The sequence below is a fragment of the Hippichthys cyanospilos genome, chromosome 9, assembly GCF_059441005.1.
Source record: "Hippichthys cyanospilos isolate Australia breed blue-spotted pipefish chromosome 9, RoL_Hcya_1.0, whole genome shotgun sequence".
In the NCBI taxonomy this organism is placed as follows: domain Eukaryota; kingdom Metazoa; phylum Chordata; class Actinopteri; order Syngnathiformes; family Syngnathidae; genus Hippichthys; species Hippichthys cyanospilos.
In genome coordinates, this window is record NC_142377.1 from 12,705,261 (window position 1) to 12,729,697 (window position 24,437).

Here is a 24,437-nt window from a genome sequence, read left to right on the forward strand (position 1 = left end):
TTGCGGACGAAGACCACCTCCCTTGAACCGGAAGCAATCCAACGCCACACCCCAACATGGCGATCAATCTCGCGGACCTGTCGCTCCCTCAACTTGAGGGTTTAAAAAGCCAGTTAGACCAGGCAAGTCTACGTTTGTGTATTTTTTGGTGGGGTATTAAGTTCAATATGATTGTTGTATTGACGGTAATTGAAATAAGAACATAATTGGATTTTGTTTAACGAAGCATGCTCACGATCTTTCACCATTACTATCCCCCCTTGTTGTAACACACTATCTGAAGAGGAGTAAGGCAAACCAGCTCACCGGCATCTGTAGATTTACCAAATCCATTTAAATACGAGCTCAAGAGTGTTGTTTGATTGGTGGACAGTGTTGACAACTGTTGTAAGATATTTTAATGTTTTGCAGGAGATCGAGTTCCTGACGTCCTCAATAAGCCAGCTCAAAATCGTCCAAGCGAAATATGTTGAAGCAAAAGATAATTTGAATTCCTTAAACAAAAGCAATCAAGGTGGGTGGATAATGTCTTCAGGTTTTGTATGGTATTCACATCGTAGCTTTAGGTAGCCGAGTGCTAACTATCATACGTAAATAATTAATTTTACTTAGGAAGAATGCTGGGAATTTTATAACCAAGTCATCACTGAGCATAAAATACTTTTAAAATGTCAGAGATGTTTTGTTGGATTTTCAGGATGGAACAAAAATGCACTATACGTTTTAGTGCTTAAATGAATTTCATCTTCTCTCTGTTGTTTTAATGCATATGTTCAACTGTTTAATGTCTGTTTGGTTCATCAAAACATTGAATTTCCCTAACATTTTGTGAGTAATGCAATGGTGACATACATAATTGCAATTGTGAGGCGAATGCAGCAAACAAGTGCTGGTGGTTGCTGTTCAGCCAAGGTTAATATAACATGAAGCTAAACTATCTTCTTTCTATCCCCATGTAGGCAAAGAATTACTCGTCCCACTTACAAGCTCTGTATCCTTGAGTTAGAATCTGCATAGGATTTATAGTCTGCTGCAGGCAAAATCTTTTCTGTCATAACATGGATAACAATTTCATTTAGTTATTTTTTTTAACATAATGGTACTGTAATATTTTGCCAGTTTTTCTAATTGATACATTGATGTGTACTCTTTTTAATGTATGTTACTTTCCTTTACATGTAAATTAGAAGGAATTAGGACATAGACGACGCTGAGCGGGCTACATTTTCCTGTTACTTTTTAATAATATTTCATATTTTGTCTGAGGTGCACTGTCCTTGACATGACTTTTTTTAGATGTATGTGCCGGGAACATTAAATGATGTGGAGCACGTTTTAGTGGATGTGGGAACAGGATATTATGTTGAAAAGGCAAGTAGCTACTTTTTTTTTTTATAATTTTATCAAGTTAACTTTAGATTGAGAATTTTTTCTTTAGTTTTGTCTAGTTTGAAACCGTTAAGCCTTAAGGTGCCACCTGAATTTGTCTCTCGTAGAACGTAGCAGACTCAAAGGCATTCTTCAAACGTAAACTGGATTTCCTGACGAAGCAGATAGAGAAAATTCAGCCCGCCCTTCAGGAAAAACATGCCATGAAACAAGGTGAGCCCATCAACAGTCATCAAAATGCAAGAATAAATTCCAACTGTGATATCATTCATTCAGTTTTGTTTTCTGTCCTGACTTGGTCGCGTTTTGGTCTTGGTCCTATTTTGGAATATTGGAACAAGAGGGGCGGCCACATTTGAATTGATGATAAACTCGTCATCTTTTGTTTCTTGTAGCTGTGATTGAAGTCATGAACGTAAAGATCCAGCAGCTACAACAGAGTAAACAGGCTTCCAGCACCAAGGCTTAATCATAACAACACTTAAATGAATGCTTTACTGTGTGTGTGAAAAAGAACTGTCAAATACCCTGCACTGACCTTTATGAAGTCTTGTTTCATGATTTGGGAATAAAGAGGCAGTGAACATTAAATTGCTCAAGTGTTGACCCATTTTTTGTTGTTTAGATAGTCCTTCAGAATGCACCGTGATCTTTGAAGAAAAACAAATTGGATGTAATGTACACTGAGGTGTGGCGGTGAACTGTATTACTTGAGCGCTTCACTCATGTCACCTGAGGTTGAGCACTTGATTGATAAATTGAGTTCTCATTAATAGGCATGCTACAGATGGGAGGAACAACCTAGTCCTCATCCATGGCCTAATTAGAGAATTACTTTATGTTGTCACCATTTCGCCTACAGCATATTGTGAATGCCTTGTGTGCCTGTATCTGGAATTCAACATTAAAACATGTTGAGATTTTTTTCTTTGTTCATGGCTGAAAGCCATGCATGCTATAAAAGGTATAGGATATATATATATATATATATATATATATATATATATATATATATATATATATATATATATATATATATATATATATATATATATATATATATATATATATAAACACATGGCAACATATAACTTAATGCAAACATAACGATAATTCCCATTCCCACATCCTGTCGTCGTTTAGCTTGCCACAAATCTACCCTGTGAGCCTATTTTTTTCCTCAGTGAGAGCAAAATGCATATTTGAAAGGTAGCAAAAATGTTATTTTGTGTTCCAAATTTTTTCTGCCAAACTGCCAAAATAATATTTAAATCAAAATAGCAATTCTGTCTTACTTTTTCATTGGTGTACTTCAGTCGTTACACTTTTTAAAGAGTTAAATCATTACAGTATATTGATATACATAAAAATAAACAAAGTAGGAGTTCATTATATTTGTGTAGTGCGCGTCCCACCGCATAATTGTACTTTTAACGTATTCCTGCGGATAAACAGTGACGCACGCACAGTCTCCGTGACGATTTAGCGGAGGGACTCAGTTCTTGTTTACGTCACAGCTCAAAGACTCGCTTGATTGGCGGGTATGGTTCCAAGGGTGACCGACCAGAGGGAACACGTTTCATCGTCCTTCAAGAGAAGGACTATTTCTCTACTTGTGGCCAGAGAAGAGTTTGACAGAAAAAATACCTCGGGCGTCAGGAGCGAGTTAAGTATACTTTGAGTGTACATACATTTTCGTGGGTGATAGTTTTCAGCTGTCGTCTGATCTGTTTATATTGCGTGTTAACGAGAAAAGTACAAGACATTATTTGAAAGTTTCGGAAGGTGGCAGCACAACATTATTTACGGTAGGAAGAAAACCTTCATGCAACTAGCGTTTCCCAGCTGCTTTCGAGTAGAAGTTTCTCGTCAGGCAAAGTTCTGCTTAAGCTACTTTATAATGCAAAAATGATGACTAACGCTAAACTATTAATCTGTTGTATGGTAACAGGTGGATTCACTGACGTTGCTGGCATAGATAATCCAAGTTACTTGTGGTAAATAAATTCTACAGGTTCACAATTAGGTGAAGTTTGATAATTTCATTTGATGATTTGAACAGGCCAAGGCACTGTGCCTGGGATTCTGGCCAATATCGTTCAGTTTTTTGTATCAGCTATATAGTCTTAAGACCATTGCCGTATGGATGAGTTTACAAATCATTTATAGTGTCTCTGTAATAATTTTACACCAACATTCATCAGTGGAATGCAGTTTAGCAACTCTTCCAATAATTCGGTACTTCGAACTCATGGCACGCGGTTAATTAAATCAAATAATTTCGTATGCATGGCAAGATCATAAACTCTAGATTTCAAAACAATGTAAACTAACATAAAAACGTATAATAGCTCAATAGAATGTTTTGTTGGGATTGTGTGCAGTATAAAAGTGAATGCTGTATAGGGCAATTATATTAACAAATCACGGTTACACCTCATGCTTTTCAATGCCGCCTCGCTCATTTCTGCAGCGTTCTTCGTTCAGAGAATGTTTTGCTTAGCATTCATATTTGAAATACTGTATACTGTGGAAAGAATCACTTCACAGCCCATTTAAGCAACCCCGAGGGAAATGCAAATAGGGGATTACATCGCAGCACTGTTTGTGGTTGTTATACTGTTGACCAAAGTGCTGAAGATATTGAATATCATAGCAGTCTCCAGATACCGTGAAAATACCAACTTGGAGCTATCGGACATTTAACTGTGACCCTCTTTTAATGCTATGACATCATTTACACATGAAAGCCTTTGTACACTCTTTTTGCAAAATAATAATTGCCAACCCTGGCGGTTTTTAAAGTATGAACGATCTTTTACATTACAATTGGGTCAAAGTGCGTACTTGACCAGGCCCTCTCAAAAACTAAACTGTTTTCTAAAAAGTGCTTCAGTTGTTCTGTATTGTGCGGGTGGAGTAATTTGGGGTTCTCAATTTTTCTGTTTGGGGCGTTCGAAACATTTTCCACAGCCAGAGGACATTGTGTTTGTTCTGAATTTGACCGCAGGTGTCGCTATGTCGGCAAAGTACCGCCGGTAGCGACTCGCAAGCAGAGAACGTTGCTGTTAATTCTGCACGAGCGGTCCATCGAAACCGATTGGTTTGTATGAGGATAACGTCGTAAAATGGAATATACCCTTACATTCTAAACAATTACGCCAGCCGTTCGTGTGCCTGAGGTCGCAGACTGGGGCGCATCTTGCTCCTCGTGTTTGGGCTTGGCGTGTTACCGGGGAGACGGTAGTTGAGGGAAAAGCCGCACTCCGAAGAAGTGTGGTGGATGTTTGTAAAGCCTCGTTCGGGAGTCGAAAAGCAATTGGAGGTTGTTTTACAACCGCGAGGTGAAGCGGACAACGTCTTTATATCCCATCCCAACATGGTAAGTTTTTGGCCTAGCCAGGACGCAAGCTAACATGCAACAACCTGTTCCTTCTTTTTAACGTATCGATCGCATCAGTCACAAAACTGATAGACGGCATCTGTAACTTTATACCATCGTTTTTCGCTTGTTGGTGTGTCGCTAGTTATGATGAAGCTTTTGTGGACGATTACGTTCCCGTTTAACGCTCACAATGTTTCGCCTTTAAAAGGTGAACAAGTCACGGTCAACTAGTAAACATAAGGCATCGGCTAGCCATGGCGGCTTTGTGTGGATCATCCGCAAACGGCATTTTCAACAAATGTCATTTAACGAGTGACTAGTAACATATGTGTGTAAAACTGACTCGACCCCGGTCGCGTAATGTTTTTTCAACACTTTTGAATCGGAATCCATGCGGACTGTTCGGTGTCTTACAGGCCTACACGTGACTTACTGTTAGCTGTTATACAATTAGAGCTAGGTGACGAGCTAAGTTGCTATCAAAGATGAAGGTTAACGTGTGACACAGCAGGTGAAACAAATTGCAACAATTTGTCTCAATCGACCTTGGCCCTTGAAACATTTCTGTTGATTAAAATGTCCGCCTGGAGTGGATTTAAGTGTGATTTTGGAGAGTTTTTTTTCTTATGTCAGCGCCATGTGCTCCGACACGCTCCTCAACAGCGGCGGCACCGCGCTTGAATAAGCCCAGATAGCCTAGCACACTATTGCTTCACATTCGGACCCCGCCTTCAATATAATATTACTAATACAGATTGGCATATATTCCCTTATTTTAAACGAAGCAAATGTTTATTGGAGTGACGCATGCACACGCCCGGCTTGAAGTCAAGCTGGATGAAAGGCTTTCGTTTGAATGGAGCGTTTGATAGGCGGGTCGACCCGGCATGCGGAAACCAATGAGGCTCATCTGCCTGTGTGCGTAGTAGGCTTCCAAACAAAAACCGGATTATTGGCTCTCAGGTTAATGAGCCTTTGCCTTACTAGTCGACGTGTCTCTTTAGGTTGGACTATAGACGCGGAATGTGGATGTCAATTTGAGGGAATTGGTTACATTGAATACCTGAAATCTTACTTGCATCGGAATGGTATGTAACATCAATCGATTTTACCGATGTGCGTATAATTGCGTTCTTAGGAGAGTCAAATAAGGCTGCAAGTGCAATGAACAATTACTGCAATAACCACCTTTTGACTTTAAGTTAAACTATTAATTCAGATTTACAGTCCCGAACATGCAAAAGCACAAATTGATGGTTTTGTCATGTCAGAAAACTAGCAGCAAAAATTTTGAATCGATCATTGTTTCACACAGTAAAAAATATGCTTGCAAGTGTCTTTTTAATTAACACAAACATAATCAGTCTGCTTTCCTGAAAGTAAGAAATTCTGAAAATATTTGAGACAAGGAAAACAATGATTGCACCCTGTGAAGCTGTCTTTTCCATTCAATTCGATTGTTCATATTTATTTCGTAAGCACCAACCACAACAGCGTTCCCAGTTTCATTGTATACCCGATTGCACAAAAACAAAGACATTCTAGTCTAGAACTGATTACTTATTTTGTTATATCACTTTTTTTCGTGTCTCAATATTGTAGTTTAGTTTTAAATCCACAATGTTTTACATTTACATTCATGCCGATATCATTTGTACTTCTATTTGGTATCCTTAGTAAATATTACATATTGACTTAAAATGAGCTACAATTAAGGGTGTCCCGATACAACTTTTTCGCTTATAATGCGAATATTGCAGATTGCAGTGCTGTTATTGATGCAACATATCAATAGGAATTATAGATGCCTTGATATTAGAATAAACCTGATCAGGTTATACTGCTCAACCAAAGAACCATAGTCAGCAACAGTAGGTAAGAGAATAAGACCAATATATTGAATAGAAGATTAGCATCTAGAATAGACAGCTTGTATACAACGGTTAATATCGGGAGAGTTTGGATGTAGCCCGAAATGATCCTATATGATTTTTTGGGCAGATCACTCCTGCTCTTAAAAGTATATAATTGTAAATTCATGACGTTGTTAAAATACATTAATGTATTTTTTTTTTTTTTTTTAAATCCTGTATTGTCATGAGTTAATAACAGAAGAGTGGTTGAGTCGTTAGCATGGCTGCCTTTACAGTTCTGAGGTGCTCAAATGTGGGCTTACATCTTGGATGCAACTTTCCTGTGTCTTGTTCAAATGTTCCAATCATAACTTTCATACAAAAACATTTATTCCCTTGTAGTATTCATTTGAGCTGTAAGGTGCAGGTGGAACCCTCGAGAGGATGTATGAACCACCATCTATTTGTATGAGAAAGTCTAAAGACTGGAATTTACTTGCAAAAACATAGGGAATAAGTTCAAAATTGCTCCCCTCATAACCTAATTGTTTGGCTTTATGAAAACTGCGTTACAAACTGGATTTCTTTTTACAATGCAGGTCACTACCAAGGAAACTGTTCTGAACCCCAATGCCAAAGTGTGGCAGGAGATTCCTGTCCACCAGAATGACATTTCAGAGGGGACAGACAATTCCTCTTGGCTGCAGACCTATCCTCACAACGCTGACATGACTGAAGGTATGAGCTGTCTTGTCATAAACAGTCTGCCAAATTCAGTCTCAGCACAAACATATTATGTTTGCATACAGAAAAGGAAGTCCACGTTTTCCTCTTGTAAAAATGTTGAAATCCCGTCTCTCGCCTTCCATCTCAGAGTACCCTGGTGTTCTCTCTCTTGGGGGGAAAGGATGCAACTCTGACTTCCCCGATAACACTGACTGTCCCTGTGTGCCCACAGAGGGCAGTATGAATGGTACTGACCCATTTGATGCAGGGTGTTTAGCCCTTCACCCCCAAAGCGAGTCAACTGTTGATGACACACAAGAACCACCCATGTCGGAGAGTCTAAGGGAGACTCTAAAGAAAAAACTGGAGTTTTGCTTTTCAAGGTGGGTTGTGTGGCTGTACAAACAGATAGCTGATCATTTTTCCCTGTCATATTATCATCAGGTCTTATATAGAAACTTTGTATTTCTAGGGAGAACTTAGCAATTGACCATTTCCTGATATCGGAGATGGACAGTGAGCAGTTTGTTCCCATCTTGACCATAGCATGCATGGAGGACATCAAAGCCCTCACCAATAACATGGAGCTCATTGTGGATGTGCTGAGAGGTACCACCTTTATGTAAACATAAGTGCATTGTTAAACACATTCAGTGCTATTGACGACTATAGACGTCAGATCTATTCTTTGTTTTCTGCTGACAGATATAGTAGCCAAAGATCCATTTTAGCAAGGCCAACCGAGAATGAGTTAGTTTGCTAGACATAACGTTTTTTTTTTGTAAAACAAAATCTAAAACTCCACTCATTGACTGGGGAAAAAGTATCTCAATGATCATTTTAGATGAAATTTTGGTTAATCTTTTTTCCCTTTTTATTTAGAATTGCCTTTGGTTCAAGTTGATGAAGCTGGAGAGAAAGTTCGTCCAAATCACAGTCGCTCCATCATTATTCTGCGAGAGGTGCCTGAGACTACACCAGTAGAGGTGAAATGATACTTTATTGCTAATAAAATAATATTGTCCAACAGAAGCTAGCACTTCCCAGAACTTTAACCGTCAATTTCTTTGCTTGCATAGGACAATATTTGAGAAAATAAAAGTTATGTTATTAATTGAACGAACATGTTGATGAGTCAGAGGCGAGCTGCAAAACTCGTTTTGCTACTGTTAACAGGAGGTGGAGGCTCTCTTTAAAAGTGAACAGTGCCCCAAAATGTTAAGTGCTGAATTTGCTCACAACAACAACTGGTACATAACGTTTCAGTCAGATATGGATGCACTAAAGGTATGCAATCATTTTTTATGATCTCAATTTTGACTTAATAAATGCTATTCGTTTTGAGTGTGTGTATCCTTTGTCTTCAGGCTTACAGATATCTACGCGAGGAAGTGAAAGTATTTCAGGGGAAGCCAATAATGGTGAGTTTAGAGTGATAATCAAATGAATCTTAGTGCTTTTCTAGTAAATGGTTTGCTTTCCACTAGTTTTGTTGAACGCGTTCCATTTCAGATGTGTTTTTTTGTTTTTGTTTTTGTTTGTTTTTTGGCCCTTGATTGCTTACCGCCATAACCCCCAGTGATGATCAGTATCGCGCTTCGAAGGACCCAAATTCACTGACACTGGCTAGGGAGGAACTTTACCATTCTGTGTTTGTTTTTTTTCCTCTCTTGTACTGTCCATCTTCTTTATTCCTCTTTCCTTTGTTTCCCTTATCCCAACTCACACCCCCTCCATCCTTTCTAGTCAGGGCAGTGTTTTATGGCCTAATGACCGTGAGATTATGAGATCTGAGGGGACAAAGACAACAGTAACAATGTAAGCATTGCTGGAAATGCTGCTGATTCACATTTTTAAAAACTCTGGTTTCATCCTACCAGGCTCGCATCAAGGCAATAAACACATTCTTTAGTAAGCCGGGCTTCAGTGGTGTGGACCCCAATGTGTACAGCCAGCAGGCCCAGCCCCACGTTGCCTATGGCTCCCCGTTGTACTTGCCACAGGTGTACGGTGCTCAGCAGCAATACCCAGTCTATCCGGCTCTTGCCCAGTCCTGGAATGCTTCAACAATGCCTTACTTTGAAACTCCTCTGGTAAGAACATGTATCTCATTGTTTTATTTTACAGCACAGTGGAAAAAAAAAGATGTGCACAGTGTTACATTGTTACATAATACATTATATCATAGCATCTTGAAAAGAAGTTAAAATCAGGTGTAGGAATCATGTAGCGCGGCCTTCGCTAACGTTTACATTGATAAATGGACATGTTGCAGTTAACGCTGTTGATTTTCTTTCTGTCTATGTTGGGCATCCAGGCACCTTTCCCTAACAGTGGATTCATGACCGCTTACAACAGTGTGGGAAATTATAAAGCAAATCCAAGCTCTAATCCACCTCTGTGCAGGAACAGGTAGGTGAACTTTATGACTTCAAAAGGACTCTGTTTTAATGGTTGAATGACAAAAGATTTTTTTTTTCACCCAACTAATTACAGAAAAATCAAGAGGAAGTTCATTAATTGATAGCGGTGTTGATATTTCATCTACGGTTCAGCTTCAGCAGATCTTAATCCGTATTGCTCCACCGACCAGTGTCATCTAAATACAAGTTTCGACTAACTCTGACATGGACAAAAAACACATGGTTAAAAATATCTTCCATTCCGTAGCATAGTGTGTTGTAAGACGGGATAGCCCAACAATGTTTTTTTTTTTTAATTCTCTATTCTCACTGTTTCGATTTCACTTCTGCTTTTATTGCATTTGAGAGTAGAGTGGCCTATTTTGCAAATGACAACATTTTGGCTTCTCTTAGCGATGCTGCCCTCGTTTCTTGCTGACATTCCCATGGTCCTGCTGATGGTGCTTGATAAGCAATCAGTCATTAGTCGATTTAGAGCAGTGTTTTTTCAACACTGTGCCACGGCCCAGTAGTGTTCCGGGAGATATAGTAAGGTGTGCCGTGGAAAATGATGCCTTTTATTCCCAGATGGAAAACATAATGTGCCATTGTCAAAAGTGAGAGCAGTGTGTTGCCGTGTAATCATGTCATAAATAATTTTCGCCAATAGGCTGAAACTTTTAGATGAGAGTTTAGGAGTGCTGGTGATTAGTGAGACCGATGGCTATCAGTCTTGTTAATCATTGCCACTTGTGGCTGCACCCATCTTGTTTCAAACTACTTTGTTGTGATGGACGAAATGAACAGAGCAATAGCAAAAACATAATTTTCCTAAATCCCCCCCCCCCCAAAAAAAAAAAAAAAGTTTTGGCTCAAAAAAGGTTAGAAATCACTGACTTAGAGCTTTAAAATTGAACTAATTGGTTATTTTTCATTTTTCATTTGTGCATGCATGAGTAACATTCCGGTGTACTGTTGAAGCAGTTGGTCCTCTATGTTCACAGGAATCATTTAAAGGGACATTTTAGGCCTAGTGACACACTCATAACACCTCCAATGGCTCCTCCAGCTCTGATGGATGGCCTGTTAAGGCCCTTGACCTCACAGCCCCTTCAGACACCAGGGACCTTGATTGCCAATGCTTCAGCCAACCTGCATTCCCTAAGCCCTAAAAACACTTCTCCAAAGGACATCATGCCTAGTGGGGATCTAAGCGGGGACATACGAACTAGGTGTGTAGCTCTCCGGTTAATTGGCTTTTTTTTTAGTTTTTACAGTTTTTTTTTCCTTTATTGGGACTGCAATAAACAATTTTGCCTCTATTCCAGGAGAAGTAACAACTACAGAGGTATGAGGAGGAAACGAGACGAAGAGCATGTTATGGTGAGCAAGTTCAATATTTCTAATTAGATTTAAAATTCTTCATGTAAAATATAATCTCGTATATATGTTACTACAATAGAAGCCAAGTCCTGTGACAGATGCTGAGGTGCCACCTCCACCAAAGTTTGACCTGGCAGCTTCCAATTTTCCTCCATTGCCAGGATGTGTGGTCAGTATAAAAGAAGACAAGACACCAGAGATGCGTTTGTCTGATGTTGTACGTGGTCTAAAAGTGACCAACAAGGTAATTAATGTTCTTGCTGATAACCAACTTTTACCAGAAGACTCATGTCAGCTATATAATTCTTCTCTTTTTTTGCTCAAGGTATCCAACAACGTAAACGAAATTAAACCTTCAAACATCTCAGAACCTCCAGCTTCAAGTCCTCTTAGCCCAGATGTGTCACCTAGCGCAGAGGTTATACAGAAACCTGCTCAGCCAGTTGGAAGGTGCAGTTTTCACTGTTATCCAGTTTTCAAAGGGAATTATATTACAATGCACCTACTTGTAATTCCTTGTGTTTTAGCATTTCTCCACCGGTGGAGGATGTGGCTGAGGCCGACATTACAATTCCAAAGGAAAAAGTGTCGTCATCCATCCAGTCTGTTAGTCCAACAGAACACGCATCTTCCACATGTAACCACACTGTATGTGAAGTAGCAGCCCCCTCTTTTGACACCTCAGAACAGGTAAAGACCCACTTTTCACTTTGGTTAGCTCACTGCGATGTCACCTCTTAGCCACGCACTAAATACTACTTTAATAATAATAAATATACTTGTGCCATTGCCCTTGCTCCGAGCAGCCAATCTCGCAAAGACTCTAGTATGAATATTTTAGGACTAGCATTGATTGGATTAGCCTAACATAGTGAGGCTAACTACGATTCTCATCCTGGCTTATTTTTCATACTCTTGGACCAGCAGACGTATGGTGGACATTTTGCTGCTCCACAGAGCAGTAAAGTCCGGCAACTTCAGCAGCAGGAGGAGTTGAGAGGAGTCCTCTGTAAATTGGCCAATGGAAACACAAAAACAAGTGTTCAGTGATTTGTTGATTTTAAACTGACTTCAACCTTTAAACATCAATGTGGAGTAATAAGCAAATGATTTGAACTCACTTATGTTTAGTGCTTTTACAGTCAATCATGGTCTCACATGTTTACCCTAATATGTAGTCATTTCGTTTACCTTTCTAACCAGGAGCCGAAAAAGCTCAGCTATGCAGAAGTGTGCCAACGGCTGGCTAAGGATGGCCCACCACCACAGACACCCTCTCCGGCTCCCCCTGTCTCAATGTCTGTCCAGCCTCTTCAGGAGCTCAAGGTTAATAGAGGGGAGGATCCACGAGCCAATGCCAGGGAAGCTACAGATAAATCAGACAAACGTGCAGATAGCTGCACTCCCCGTCAAGCCTCGCGTACATTTTACGGCTATAATCGCTCCGGCCATAGTGGAGGTACAGGAATGAAGACTTGGGATAATCACAGAAACACAGGCAAAACCTTTTCTCCTCAGCGTGGACTAAGGAGAAGCAGCAAGGAGCAGAACATTCCCCCAAGGTCACCAAAATAACCAAACAATCCCTAAAACCATGATAAACTGCAACATATTGTAAATATTTAATGTAAACTTATATTATAAAAATATGTACATAGCAATATTTTAGATTTAAACTGCTTCTAATGAGCGTTTTTCCCACAGCATGTGCAAATTTTAGCTCGACACGATCATCAGCCTTGTTCAGCTTTTGATTTATCATAGCCGTGCTACTTATATTGTTTTATATCCCCTCATTTTGTACAGTGAGTGTCTAAAAGATCCATATGTATGATTTAAGAAAAAAAATCCCTTAAAAATGGTATTGGACTAACAAAGTCAATTCCTTTGTTTTTGTTATGAACTGAATACATTTGATCTCCAGCTCAACAAATAAATCGAGACAAATTTCAAAGAAAAGGTTGACATGAGAAAATTTAGAGATGCTTGTTTGAGCGGAAGAGTGTAGAAGTTGGTGGCATGCTACAGAAATTTGTCAAGGGGAGGCATCAGTGGCATTCAGCTATGCTGTAATTGCAGACTCGGTTAGCCCTTAGTGATTTTTTTTGCTGGTCCAGCTTTAGAGGAGCTGTCGCGTACAACCTCTAAAGCAAGCGTTCGTGAACTGTAAATCATTTATGAAGTGTTTTCCCTCCACCTCTCAGGTGTTGTCTTTCCACTGGAATATCTCAAAATGTCTTGCTGTTTTAATGGCTACAATGTGTAATTGCAATACCAGTGACATTTTTAATCTGTTCGTTGGTGATTAGCAAGCTATCACACTTAATAATTGATGGCTAGGACAGCTTTTTAATGGTCAGTAAGTTCAGGCAGTACAATGTTACCTGATCAAGGTCAAATGTAGACTAAGAAATATATACTTATATATGCATAAACACACACAGTGTTGGGCAAGTTACTTCAAAACTATAATGCATTATTATTACTGTCCTTTTATATATATAGTAGTTATATTACTGTATTTGAAATGTAATGCATTCAACTGCTGTTGCATTACTTTTATATTACTCTCACTGCCATAACTGGAAATATGGATTTGCCATTCTAAATGTAGCTCATTACGTTCATTACACATCCAGTGAAAGATTGGCTTAAGCCTAAAACCAATACAGATCATTTGATCTGTATTAAACGTTTAAAGACAAGATACAAACTTTTTTTTTTGTATTTTAATCCCTTTATAATTTTTAGCCGGAAGCTGCCATGTCTGTTGGACAACAGTAAATGCAGCACCACCTGCTTTCCATAAAGAAAAAAATGTCATTGTTACTTTAAAGAGGTTCAAGATGTTGAACCTGCAGTTTCATCTCAGCTGTAGTTGATCAGCAAGTAAACATTTTGCTATGGACTTTTCCCCTCCGATCTATTGGTGTTTTTGGCAAATTCAAATGTGCATTCATAAACAGTGAATGTAAATGCAATCGACATGTTTTGTCAGGTTTGACGATCCGTGTAAATTTGATTTAAGTAGCCAATGATTTATGACTGTTGAATGAATGTTTTAGTGCCGTACCACTGTTTTGTGTAGTATCTTAAGAGTTTTGTTTGTTTTTGCTGTAATAGACATTTAGAGTATGTTATTCAGAGATTAACTTCAGATTTTATTGAATATTTGTAAATGGTAATGGATGTTCGCGGAGATATTTTAGTGTACTTCAGTTGACTATTATGATCTTATCAAATCGTGGTAAGCCCCCTCCCCCCATGTATTGACAGCATAGGTTTTGTTAATGCAGTTGGACCATTTGGAATTGCAACATTTCAAAAATAAGTGTGTTGAGAAACATGCCTGATATTTTTTTGTGTTCATGATTTGGGATTCAAACGTTAACAGCAACCTCAAGTGCCTTATTGTTTTATTACAAGTGTATCGCATTATCTCTGAATAATTCATTTTGGCTTTTGGTTAAAGACGTGATTATATAAAGCATTTGTAAATTAATATTACACACTGGCAAGGCATTCATCAGTTTAATTTTGGAGCTCGATGTATGAAAATATTTTTTTTAAACTTTGAACGTATGTACTTTCAACACTGTATGATTTTGGGTACACCAATGAATGAGTAATGTTTCAAACGTGTCACGTCATTTTTTTTTTTTTTTTTTTTACTATCTGTAAATGTACGTTGAACTGCTAATGCAGTCAATGGATGGTGTTTACTTGCCCTCGCGGCGATCCGCTTACGTAACATTCTGGGTTGGGGTTGTAACTCTCGCGAGATTGAGGATGGGAATGTCAAGTGTCAACAACGAGGAGACTACAGCGCCGCAGCGTTGGGTGTCCGGACCGAGCAGGGAGGGGAGCGACGAGGCTCTGCTCGAACGTCGGGTGAGCCTGGTGAGCGTTTGAATCTGGGCGTATGCTATATTTAAAATAAATGTGTTTTATATGTATGTTTGTGTCAATGTCATCTTACAAGTGTGCTCACGTTCAGTGGTTAACTTGGCTGCTATGTTCCGCGAGACCTCGAAGCTAACAAACGTAGGCTAGTTGTTAGCATTTCCTAGCTGACGTTTTGTCAACTAAGAACCATGAACGGAATTAAACGGAATAATTGTTGGCAACTATAATTGCTTAGTAGATCTCCGGTCATGGGTTATTAGTGTCCACGATGGTGCTTTTCACGTTCCCAGTAACGATATTTCTGTCAAAGGAGCGTATGTTAGCCCTGGGCCTGTCCAAATCTAGACATAGATTTGGCACATGATGTGAACTCCCCACCATTTTTAAAGACCTACTTGCTACACGTCATACATATTAACACTACCATCTTGTCATTGTACGATATGAAGTTCTAATGTGTGTGGTAATCACTTTATCACCGTCCCGGACTTTACGCCTCGGCTACCGTAGTTCGACAGAAGACGGTCAAGTGTGTGAGCATTTCGCTGTCTACACCGGTGATGCATTTTGAATTTTTATATAGAACGTCTGTCAGAGATGGGGGATGACCGCCCGTTTGTCTGCACCGCGCCTGGATGTGGGCAGGTAATTTCATCTTTCATGCTTTATGTGCGATTTCAAATACAAATGTGTTGCAAGGTTAAAATAATTCATTGCCATTTTGTATTCTGCTTTTTTCTTTAATGCAGAGATTCACCAATGAAGATCATCTTTCTGTGCATAAGCACAAACATGAAATGACATTGAAATTTGGCCCTGCTAGAACAGATTCTGTTATTATAGCAGGTGATGACATTTAAGTCTCCGCTATTACATACTATATAAAACTTGACCTAAGTCATAATTCTCTTCTTGTTTGTTTGTTTTTTATTTTTACTTAAACCCCCATCAGACCAGACCCCCACACCCACACGCTTCCTGAAGAACTGTGAGGAAGTTGGGCTTTTTAATGACCTGGCCAATTCCTTTGAACATGACTTTTGTAAAGTACAGGAAGAGGAGCACAGGACAAAAAACACAGTGAGAATGAAAATGAAAATACATTGTCTTCATGCTAGTTTCCCTAAATTGACATAAAAAGCAAGGATCAGTTTCTTTAGTGAATCATTTGTAATCGCATGTTCATCTTTTTTTTTCACCCTTCTAAGGTTTCAACATTACAAACACAATGTGTGACTTCACAAACAAAATGTGCCCCAAAAGAAGAAGATGAAGATCCTTTAGAAGTGGATTCTTCTCCTCCTGAGAGTCCGGATTCTTCCTCTAGCATGTCAGATATAAGTAAAGACTCAAGGGTAAGGTGCAAAACTCAATAGCCACAAACTCTGCTTTTCATACAGTCGTAAATAGACTTATACTGAATAAGATTTACAGTGGTCGTAAGTCTACAGGAGTCTTTTTTATTTGTTGAATGAAACGAAAAGAAATTATTTCAAAAGCCCTTTTCAACATTGTCACCTATTACCTGGACGACTTAATTAGACATAACAAATCTCTTGGTAAAGGGAGGTAGAAATAAAGATCTGAAATCATCCACTCATTTAGATAAATTCAATGCTACTGTCTTTTTTTGACACCAGGAGATTCTGACAAAGCCAGTGGCAAGTTCTGCCCCGACCCCAACCATTGTGCGCCCAGGTTCTTTACCTCTACACATGAGCAATGATCCTCTACACCCTACGCTGCCATCCCCGACGTCGGTCATCACGCAGGCGCCGCCCTCCAATCGACAACTCAGGTAAACTTATGTTTCTTTGTGTTGGATTACAACATATTTGGTGAACATTAGAAGAATTCCAATTCATTAGTCGTTACACTGTCTTGTCCGCAGCTCACCGACAAGCTCGTATCCCCTCATAAGGCACCTCGCAAATGGGCAAGCAGTTCCTCTACTGCCGAAGGTGACAACAGTCATATCGGTAAGTCTTTTTCAATGTAGACATTCAGAGTAAACAATTATTTTTTACGTTTTTTTTTATGCTGTACTTCATCCTTTCTGAAGCACCTAACTTTGTTTTTTGATTCTGTGTAAAGCTGGCGAGGCCTGGGAACTCGGTGCCCAACATCCCAGGCATCCCAGGACCCCCAGTGGGAGGGGCCAGCAGTGGTTCATCCTCTCCATCAGGTTATCATCTGCAATCCGAGACCAAGATGGTAAGATGAATCAGACGAGCCCACTCAATTAAGATGTCAGCTGTTCTTCTGGTCTTTTAACTCTGGGGTATTAACATAACTCATTGGAAGTCTGACATTTTTTTCTGCAGCGTTTAAAGGCAGCCCTAAGTAATCAAAGCTCAGGAGTGCATGAGGGTAGTGGTGGCGTCGGCGGAGGGGGGGCAGGATCCTTCCCAGCTGTCCCCCAGAAGCAGGAACAGAGCCAGCAGCCTACTCAAAATTCAGATGCACCGTCACCTGCCCAACCACAGGTACTAAGCCATCTTCCAACAATGTGAGCCACTCAATAATTCTCGGAACTTTTGTATTATAAAACAGAGCTTCCTAGTTGACACAATTCTCATGCAGGCAATCTTCATCCCCAGGTGTCTCCTGCGCAGCCAACTGGAGGCCGGCGGCGACGAGCCTCAGAGATGGACCCCGATGAGAGGAGGCAGCGTTTTCTAGAAAGGAACCGAGCAGCTGCCTCACGCTGCAGGCAGAAGAGAAAGTTGTGGGTGAATTCTTTGGAAAAGAAGGCGGATGATCTTGCCAGCATGAATGTCTCTCTGACGGTGAGCGTTCAGTCTGCGGAGGGTAAATGTGAACGCTGACTTTTAACGCATGAGAGCGCTCAGAGTATCAAGATATCTTTAATATATATGACTGTGTGCATACATTCCGGCCACCGAAGCCTTTGAGTAAATATATTTTTTAAGCTTTTTATTGAATGGTTGAAGTATTCCCGTTTCATAGTCTTGGAAAATGTTTGACAGCTACTGTTTTAGTGTTATGCAAACTGCATGATGTGTCTTGCATTGCCTTTTTGTAACGTTTAAAGGGAAGTCAACCCCGACAAAAATATCTTTACAGCAATATGTTCCACGCAGTCCCACTTGTCCAAGCATGGTGTTGTGCTTATTATTATAATTGTGGATTATAAATTGAGCGGCGCAATCCACCTCTTTTGATTAATCTCAAGAGGTCGCCATTTTGTCACATCCTGTCAACTGAAAATGACATCACAGTTGCTTGGACTCAAGTAACAAATGTGACCAAACTCAGAGCCATGATTGGTAATCACCTGAGCCCTGAGCAAATGTGATGTAATTTTCAGTCGACAGCAAGTGGCCAATGTTTGGATTGACTTGATGTTAATCATGAAGCAAATCACTGCCTCATTTTTTAATGAATTTTTAGGCCTACTGTATTTTAATGTTTGTGAACTTGGGGAAGTTGTTTTTTTTTTTTTTTTGCAATACTTGGTGAAAAATTTGTGAGAGCCACTGACATATATTGAAGGAAAAAAATGCAGATGCAATGCCATGAGAAATATTTAGTTTTACATCCACAGGCTCAGAATAGTCAACAGAACCTAAATTTCACAGAACATCTGACCTATCGTCACCTCAGAAACACTGCATTTGTGGGACACAGTATATTCAATGTCATTTGTTAGTCATGTCTCATGATCATAGTTTTTCTTTGCCTTTGTGTTGCTGCCAGAATGAAGTGACTCTCCTAAGGAATGAGGTGGCTCAGCTGAAGCAACTCCTCCTCGCCCACAAAGATTGTCCCGTCACTGTTATGCAGAAGAAAGCTGCTTTCTTAGGTAAGCTTTGTGCAAAACCAAACGCATCAGTCATGCAGCGTTGTACGTGTTGTGTCGGCGGCATCCATCATCTCATCCATCTAATGTGTCCTCACTCGCTCACCTCTCTAAGGGTGAATGTCTCTTTCTCTGCCTTCAGTCGCAGGAGGAGAGGAAGCGTCCCGGGAGATATCAGCCGAACCCATGGGATCCCCAGCCGCCGTCATCCAGCATGGGCCCTCTCCCTCGGCCCCGCCCTCCAGCCCGGGCCCCACTATCAACGGCATGAGCGTCCGCGCCGCAGAGGCGGTGGCCATGTCCGTCTTGGCCGGCATGGGATCGGGCCAGCCGGGAGGGGTCGTCATGGCGACGCAGTCCCAACCTACCCCGAGATGATGTGCTGACGCAGGTAGCCAGTATAAACTCGAGTGGCATTATCGAGGCTGGGCTGGTGCCACGTGTTAGACGGAGGAAGCGCCCCCCCCCCCCCCCCCTTTCTCCTTCCCTCACGGCCATTGATAATCACACAAAGACACGTCATCAGGCCTCCTCGCCCTTCTCCTCTTTGTGTATGTAAATAGGGAACACACTCTGCAGAGTTTTCGGTCACATCCTGTATTTGAGTGAAAAATACGAACGAAAAATCTTCATCAGTCTTTGATCACTTGAGTTCCACGCAAAATTCAGTGCCTGTCTGTGCGTGACCCACAAAGCAGGCTTTGATGCATCTGACTGAATATTTGACTGCAATATCATTCACTGGCCTGAATAGTTGCGCTCAAACCGTCATGTACTGATGCAGCGATCTTCCCGTGACCTATCTGGCTTGTTGCAGGCTCTTGTGGCATCTTACTTTGCATTTTTTCATTTCTTTATCCCACCCCATAAACAACCTCCTTCACCCCACCCCCCTCAAAAAAACAGTCATATTTGGCTTGATGGCCTTTAGCTTTAAATATCTTGACTTGGCAATTGATAGCTTATGCAATGTTCTAAACATTCATTTTCATTCACCTCAAAAGTAACATTTATTTGCTTACATTATTATCTATCGTATAATAATAGATAAAACTGCTATTTCGGTCTTCTTTTGTACATCCCAAAGATTACAGACTCACGCAGAGGGGAAAAAAACTTTCTCTGCTCGAGATAACCATGGGTTTTACTGTTTTTAGTTACTATTTGGATCCACTAAATATTTACATCATTGCACTTTCACCACTTTTCTTCCTGGAATGTGGTGATTCACCACAATTGTTTGAATTTGTGTTTGGCAGTTCTTAATCCAGGTAAATTATTCACCCCTCCCTTAAACAGAGTGCTGTCATTTCCACTCACAATGAACATACCTTCCAACATTTCTCACTGCATATGGTACAGTTAAAAAAATGTTGCCAGCTGAAACCTTTTAATCACTGCAGTAATTATCCAATGGATGACTTCTACCGGTTTGTCTAGTCTAATCCAGTTGGGGAGTTGTTTTTTTTTTTGGCAGGCTTTTTTTATTTTTATTTTTTTATTTTGAGTTCCTCAAAAAAAAAAAAACGTTTGTATAGTGGGTGACAAATGTTTCCCCCACTTTTCCTTTTTTCCCCCCTTACCAGCCTCCAATCGACATGATGAATTTAAAAAAAATATCAAACTATGACTGCATGGATTGTTCAAAGTTGAGGTCTACCACTTTTTGTCACTGCGTCAATTTATTGCTCTGCATTTTAGGAATTTTTATAACATCACTGCGTCCTAATGGTTAGCTTTTGATGACCCCTTAAAATGGAAAAGAAAAACAACCAGATATTAAGCCATTTCCCCGGCATTTCATTTGAGGAACGACTAGTGCAATATATTTTTCTATTAAGTATCAATGTTTTTTTTGTGTTTAGCCAAGCCGCTGAGAGTGAGGGTGTGGTCTGATGCAGCTGACCAGAGAAAATGTGAATGTGTGTAATTTTGAATGAATGAGCTTGGTGGTTATGCATGTTTGTGGAGAAGTACAGATTTGCTGAGTGCTTTGCAACATTTGAAAAGCAGTTTTGTATTGTGAAGTAGACAAAAGTGGTTCTGCAAGGTGCTTCTTTTGAATTATGTTTTTAATTGGAGATCATTTTATACCGCATTCTTCTTCCAAGACTCCTTTTATTTTCCCTTTCACTGTCTCCTTTAAAACATCCTGTCTTTCGTTTCAGTTGTTTTTTTAAAGTCGTCGTTTATGTGTTTTTCCCCCTTTTTTCCTTTTTTTTTTTAAACCAGTTTTGCATCTATTTAATAGAGGTTGAACCACATACATATATCTCCAGGAAAGACTTGTTCAGAGGGAGTTTCTCAAATTCTCAGGCCTCAAGATGGGAGAACTACTTGTGTATAGTCTGAAATCATTGTCTTGGGCAAATAAAATAACTTAATGGAAAAAGACAGGTTCATCTTGATGTTTTTATCTTGCGTTAGGCTCTCAACTAATTCAACTTTGTAGAATCTACAAAAAAAGATGGAACATGTCCTTTTTAATTATGTTTTGTTGGAACATTCAGAAAACTGAAGCTGTTTTTATTTGTGCAAACGTATACTAAACTGACATCACCAATGATAAATGTTAGTTTTGGGTCAACTAGCTGTTTGCTAGTCAAGCTTGGCTTGCTCTGACCTACCTGTAGTTATTGCGGCCCAGTTCAAGTTGTGAAGATGATGAATTGTATTTAAATTGTACAAAAACAGTCAATATAGTTAAAGGGATGGTCCACTCTTTTGGCCATTTTCAGCGGTCAAAATGAATACTTTGTCTCAAATTAATCTGATAAAAAACTTACTTTTTGTGCACTAATACCATTAAAAAAGACTGACATTTTATAAACACACACACACATCGACCACTCCTCGAAATAGTGCAGCCAAAATAAATGCCGTGAAATAAAAAGAGTCCATTTGTAGAATAAATATAAAAGTACAGTAATTGTCCAACGAAGACGTAACTAATCGCGGTTGCACAGTCCAATCAGGATTTTTCGTTCCAACGGTGTTTGCTATGTGAGAAAGTCACCACTAGAGGGTACTCCAAACCCGTTGCACCGCGAGTGTTTTGCTAGGTCACGTGATCGCGAACGTCGACTTGTTCCCCAGCTTCCTCAGTAGTCATGGCGGTGTCCGGGAGTCTCGGGGATGGAGTAACCGCCGCCGCCGCAGCCTCTTGAGTCCTTCTCGCCATCTTCATGCGGGACTGTATCCATCGTCGGCCGAAATATCACGAACACCCCGCAGGCTGCTCAAGGTTCCTGTCATGGCCGACCGCGGCGTCGAGTTGTCGGCTCTGCCAAAAGAGGTCAGGGACCAGCTGGCGGAGTTGGACCTGGAGCTGTCCGAAGGTAAGGCGGATTTCTCAGGAGGTACATGTTCAGCAGGTGTAGTGTTGCCTTTGGATACGAACTCAATTACCATTTTTCCTCAATTTTTTTTTAAACATTAGCTTTTGTAGCATCAAATTTAATTATCGCTGTTTATTACTGTATGTTGGTGTTGCAGTTGGACAGGAAATTCTATCTTTATAGCATGTCGTTTCCCTTATTGTGTCCGCGTTTAACCGCACAGCTACATCATGCACTTATGTCAGAGAAAATGGGTCAAGTGAGTTAACTTGGGGGGCCTTGAGTGTGGACGCCATAAATCTTTACATGCACTGTATGCATATGCATCTTCAGTCGTGATGCTGCATGCAGCTCACAGCTCATCTTCGTCCTGAATGCGCTGCAGAAACAGCAGGCTTGCTTGTTTGAGTGCGAGGAAACAAAATGGAATATGGTGGTGGTGTTATGCAAGTCAGTGAATCACGGTGCAGCAGCCTGATTGGTGCTCTGCAGCTCTCAGGTGCCCGAGGGTGGATGAGTAATGTCATGTTTGGCATGGAGAGCCCAGCAATGGGGCCCACTGGTAGTGTTTTGCAAGAGGGATTGCCGTCCTAGAACACTTACATGCAACGGAAAATATTATTGCATCATATATGCACTCATTGAAATGTAAATTGGACTGTTTGTTGATTTTCAACGGTGTTTTGATATTAAATACAGGGATTGGCTGTAAATAGATATCATTGGCATTGTTTTGCTTGCTTGTGTCAAATCAAAGTGTTGACGGTGCCTGTCAAAGATGTCGAATACTACACTACACTGACTGGTTCCGTATTTGTGCTCTCCGGAAGCCTTTCTAGTACTGTATTGTGAAAACAGTACCTGTTTTTGAGCGGTCATGTGGTATTTGTAAGCTGAGCCGTGATTGGTCATTACCTGTGATGTCATTTTTAGTTGACAGCAAGTGGCAAAATAGTTGCTTCCTAAGGTGGATAAATATGATGTTGGTCACTGCAAAGGTTTCTGGGAAATGAGTAAGTAAATGACCGATCCATGAACTATTTACATTCAAAAAAGTATTGTCCAGACTCTAAACGTAGTCAAGTTATGTATTTGTCTAATTAAGAAGAAAACTTGACCTCAAAATGTCAAGGAAATCGGAGAACTAAAGGGAAAGTGCATGTGAGAATGAGCCTCAGTTGGTGACGGTTTCAGTCTTTTCAGGCTGGAGATCGAGTAGTAAGGTGACTCCCCGAGTGGGACCGTCCCAGCGCTCAGAAGCTGACGTCTGTGTCTTTGCTTGCAACATTACACCAAAGGCTCCGCGCTGTCCAGATGCCCCGGCCGTGCTGCCACATGTTCCCCAAGTGTCAAATGCGTCAGTGGCGTGCTTCGCTCAGGACTGGCCGAGCAGCATCTGGCCTTCCAATAAGTCCAGAGCTCTCTCATGGATATCTTTTTTCGGAAACAATCCTCCCATTGTTGGTTGAACTGGGACTCCTTCTCTAACAAGCAGAGGGAAATACACAGCACAGAAACGGTTGTTTTCAGTAGTTTGTGTGTATGTGTGTGAGAGAAACACCGCCCACTTTAAAGTTTTTGACTGCAAGGACACAAAGAACGCCATTGAGGGGATCAAAGACTTTGTGATTGAGTCGGACTGGAATTTCGAGCTGTGAGCCACAGCCGTTAAAGCTGCTCAACTTGGTAGCGTGCAACCCTCATGGCATTTGTGCACTTGATTGTTTAGACATTACGGTTGAGAGCCCTGGCGATACTTACAATTACACCTTACAAATAATGGGACAAAAAAACAAGCGCTTTCATTGATATAACCCTTTAAGCAACGGATATTTGAACACAAATGCAAACAACAAATGCAGACGGGCAATACAACTGTCCTTAGTTCAAGGCTAAAAAAATAGGAAGCATAGTGAAGCAGTTTTCTTGTTAGCAAACTCTGGACTCTGTTGTGAAAAGAAACTCAAATGTCGTTTTAAGTGTGATTTTTAGTTCGAGCTTGACTTCTGTGAAAATGGTACTTGATCACCTAAGGACTTAATTCCGTTGTTAAAACTATTACATATCAATATTAAGTTATCTTAGCACTTAGCATTACTTTGTCCATCCATCCTTGTAACCTTTATGTGAGAACCATAACTTGTCAGAAGTGTATTGTATATGTTGCTGTGGAGGTGAGTTCATTGCTAGCTAGCTGGCGTATCTTAAAAAGCATCAAGCTTGCGTAGACCG

At 40.3% G+C, this 24,437-nt stretch overlaps 4 protein-coding genes across 12 annotated transcripts in view; all 4 read left to right on the forward strand.

Moving 5' to 3' along the window:
- Positions 1-13: 13 nt before the first annotated feature.
- Positions 14-1,980, forward strand: pfdn5 (prefoldin 5). Its single transcript, XM_088423689.1, has 6 exons — positions 14-122; positions 412-514; positions 960-991; positions 1,297-1,371; positions 1,497-1,602; positions 1,785-1,980. Exons 1-6 carry the CDS (start codon positions 57-59, stop codon positions 1,856-1,858), a joined length of 456 nt encoding a protein of 151 aa, XP_088279815.1. The 5' UTR covers positions 14-56; the 3' UTR covers positions 1,859-1,980.
- Positions 1,981-4,292: 2,312 nt separating this feature from the next.
- On the forward strand, positions 4,293-12,729 carry larp4ab (La ribonucleoprotein 4Ab). 4 transcript variants are annotated; one of them, XM_088423352.1, is made up of 16 exons: positions 4,293-4,771; positions 7,227-7,365; positions 7,502-7,736; positions 7,826-7,962; positions 8,236-8,339; positions 8,530-8,640; positions 8,721-8,774; positions 9,234-9,446; positions 9,671-9,765; positions 10,760-10,987; positions 11,084-11,138; positions 11,218-11,382; positions 11,464-11,588; positions 11,666-11,828; positions 12,063-12,233; positions 12,342-12,482. In XM_088423352.1, the coding sequence occupies exons 1-15, from the start codon at positions 4,673-4,675 to the stop codon at positions 12,186-12,188; spliced, it is 2,049 nt and encodes a 682-aa protein (XP_088279478.1). In that variant the 5' UTR covers positions 4,293-4,672; the 3' UTR covers positions 12,189-12,233; positions 12,342-12,482. The 4 variants fall into 4 exon arrangements, with proteins under 4 accessions (XP_088279478.1, XP_088279474.1, XP_088279475.1 ...); XM_088423348.1 differs by lacking the exon at positions 12,063-12,233 and having other exon boundaries at positions 4,310-4,771; positions 12,342-12,729; XM_088423349.1 differs by lacking the exon at positions 12,063-12,233 and having other exon boundaries at positions 4,311-4,771; positions 7,586-7,736; positions 12,342-12,729.
- A 2,182-nt stretch (positions 12,730-14,911) lies between these two features.
- atf7b (activating transcription factor 7b) lies at positions 14,912-21,267 on the forward strand. Of its 3 annotated transcripts, none has more exons than XM_088423355.1 (12): positions 14,912-15,038; positions 15,628-15,689; positions 15,794-15,890; positions 15,997-16,124; positions 16,253-16,399; positions 16,685-16,842; positions 16,936-17,023; positions 17,139-17,258; positions 17,369-17,530; positions 17,645-17,833; positions 18,765-18,870; positions 18,983-19,129. In XM_088423355.1, the coding sequence occupies exons 2-12, from the start codon at positions 15,642-15,644 to the stop codon at positions 18,985-18,987; spliced, it is 1,248 nt and encodes a 415-aa protein (XP_088279481.1). In that variant the 5' UTR covers positions 14,912-15,038; positions 15,628-15,641; the 3' UTR covers positions 18,988-19,129. The 3 variants fall into 3 exon arrangements, with proteins under 3 accessions (XP_088279481.1, XP_088279479.1, XP_088279480.1); XM_088423353.1 differs by having other exon boundaries at positions 14,913-15,038; positions 19,010-21,267; XM_088423354.1 differs by having other exon boundaries at positions 14,932-15,029; positions 19,010-21,267.
- A 692-nt stretch (positions 21,268-21,959) lies between these two features.
- dip2bb (DIP2 acetate--CoA ligase B (putative)b) overlaps positions 21,960-24,437 on the forward strand; it is a 35,861-nt gene continuing 33,383 nt past the window's right edge. For all 4 annotated transcript variants that reach the window (XM_088423046.1, XM_088423049.1, XM_088423047.1 and 1 more), the window contains exon 1: positions 21,960-22,205. In XM_088423046.1, the coding sequence (XP_088279172.1) occupies positions 22,121-22,205 (85 nt within the window). In that variant the 5' untranslated portion in view covers positions 21,960-22,120. The remainder of the gene's footprint in view (positions 22,206-24,437) is intronic.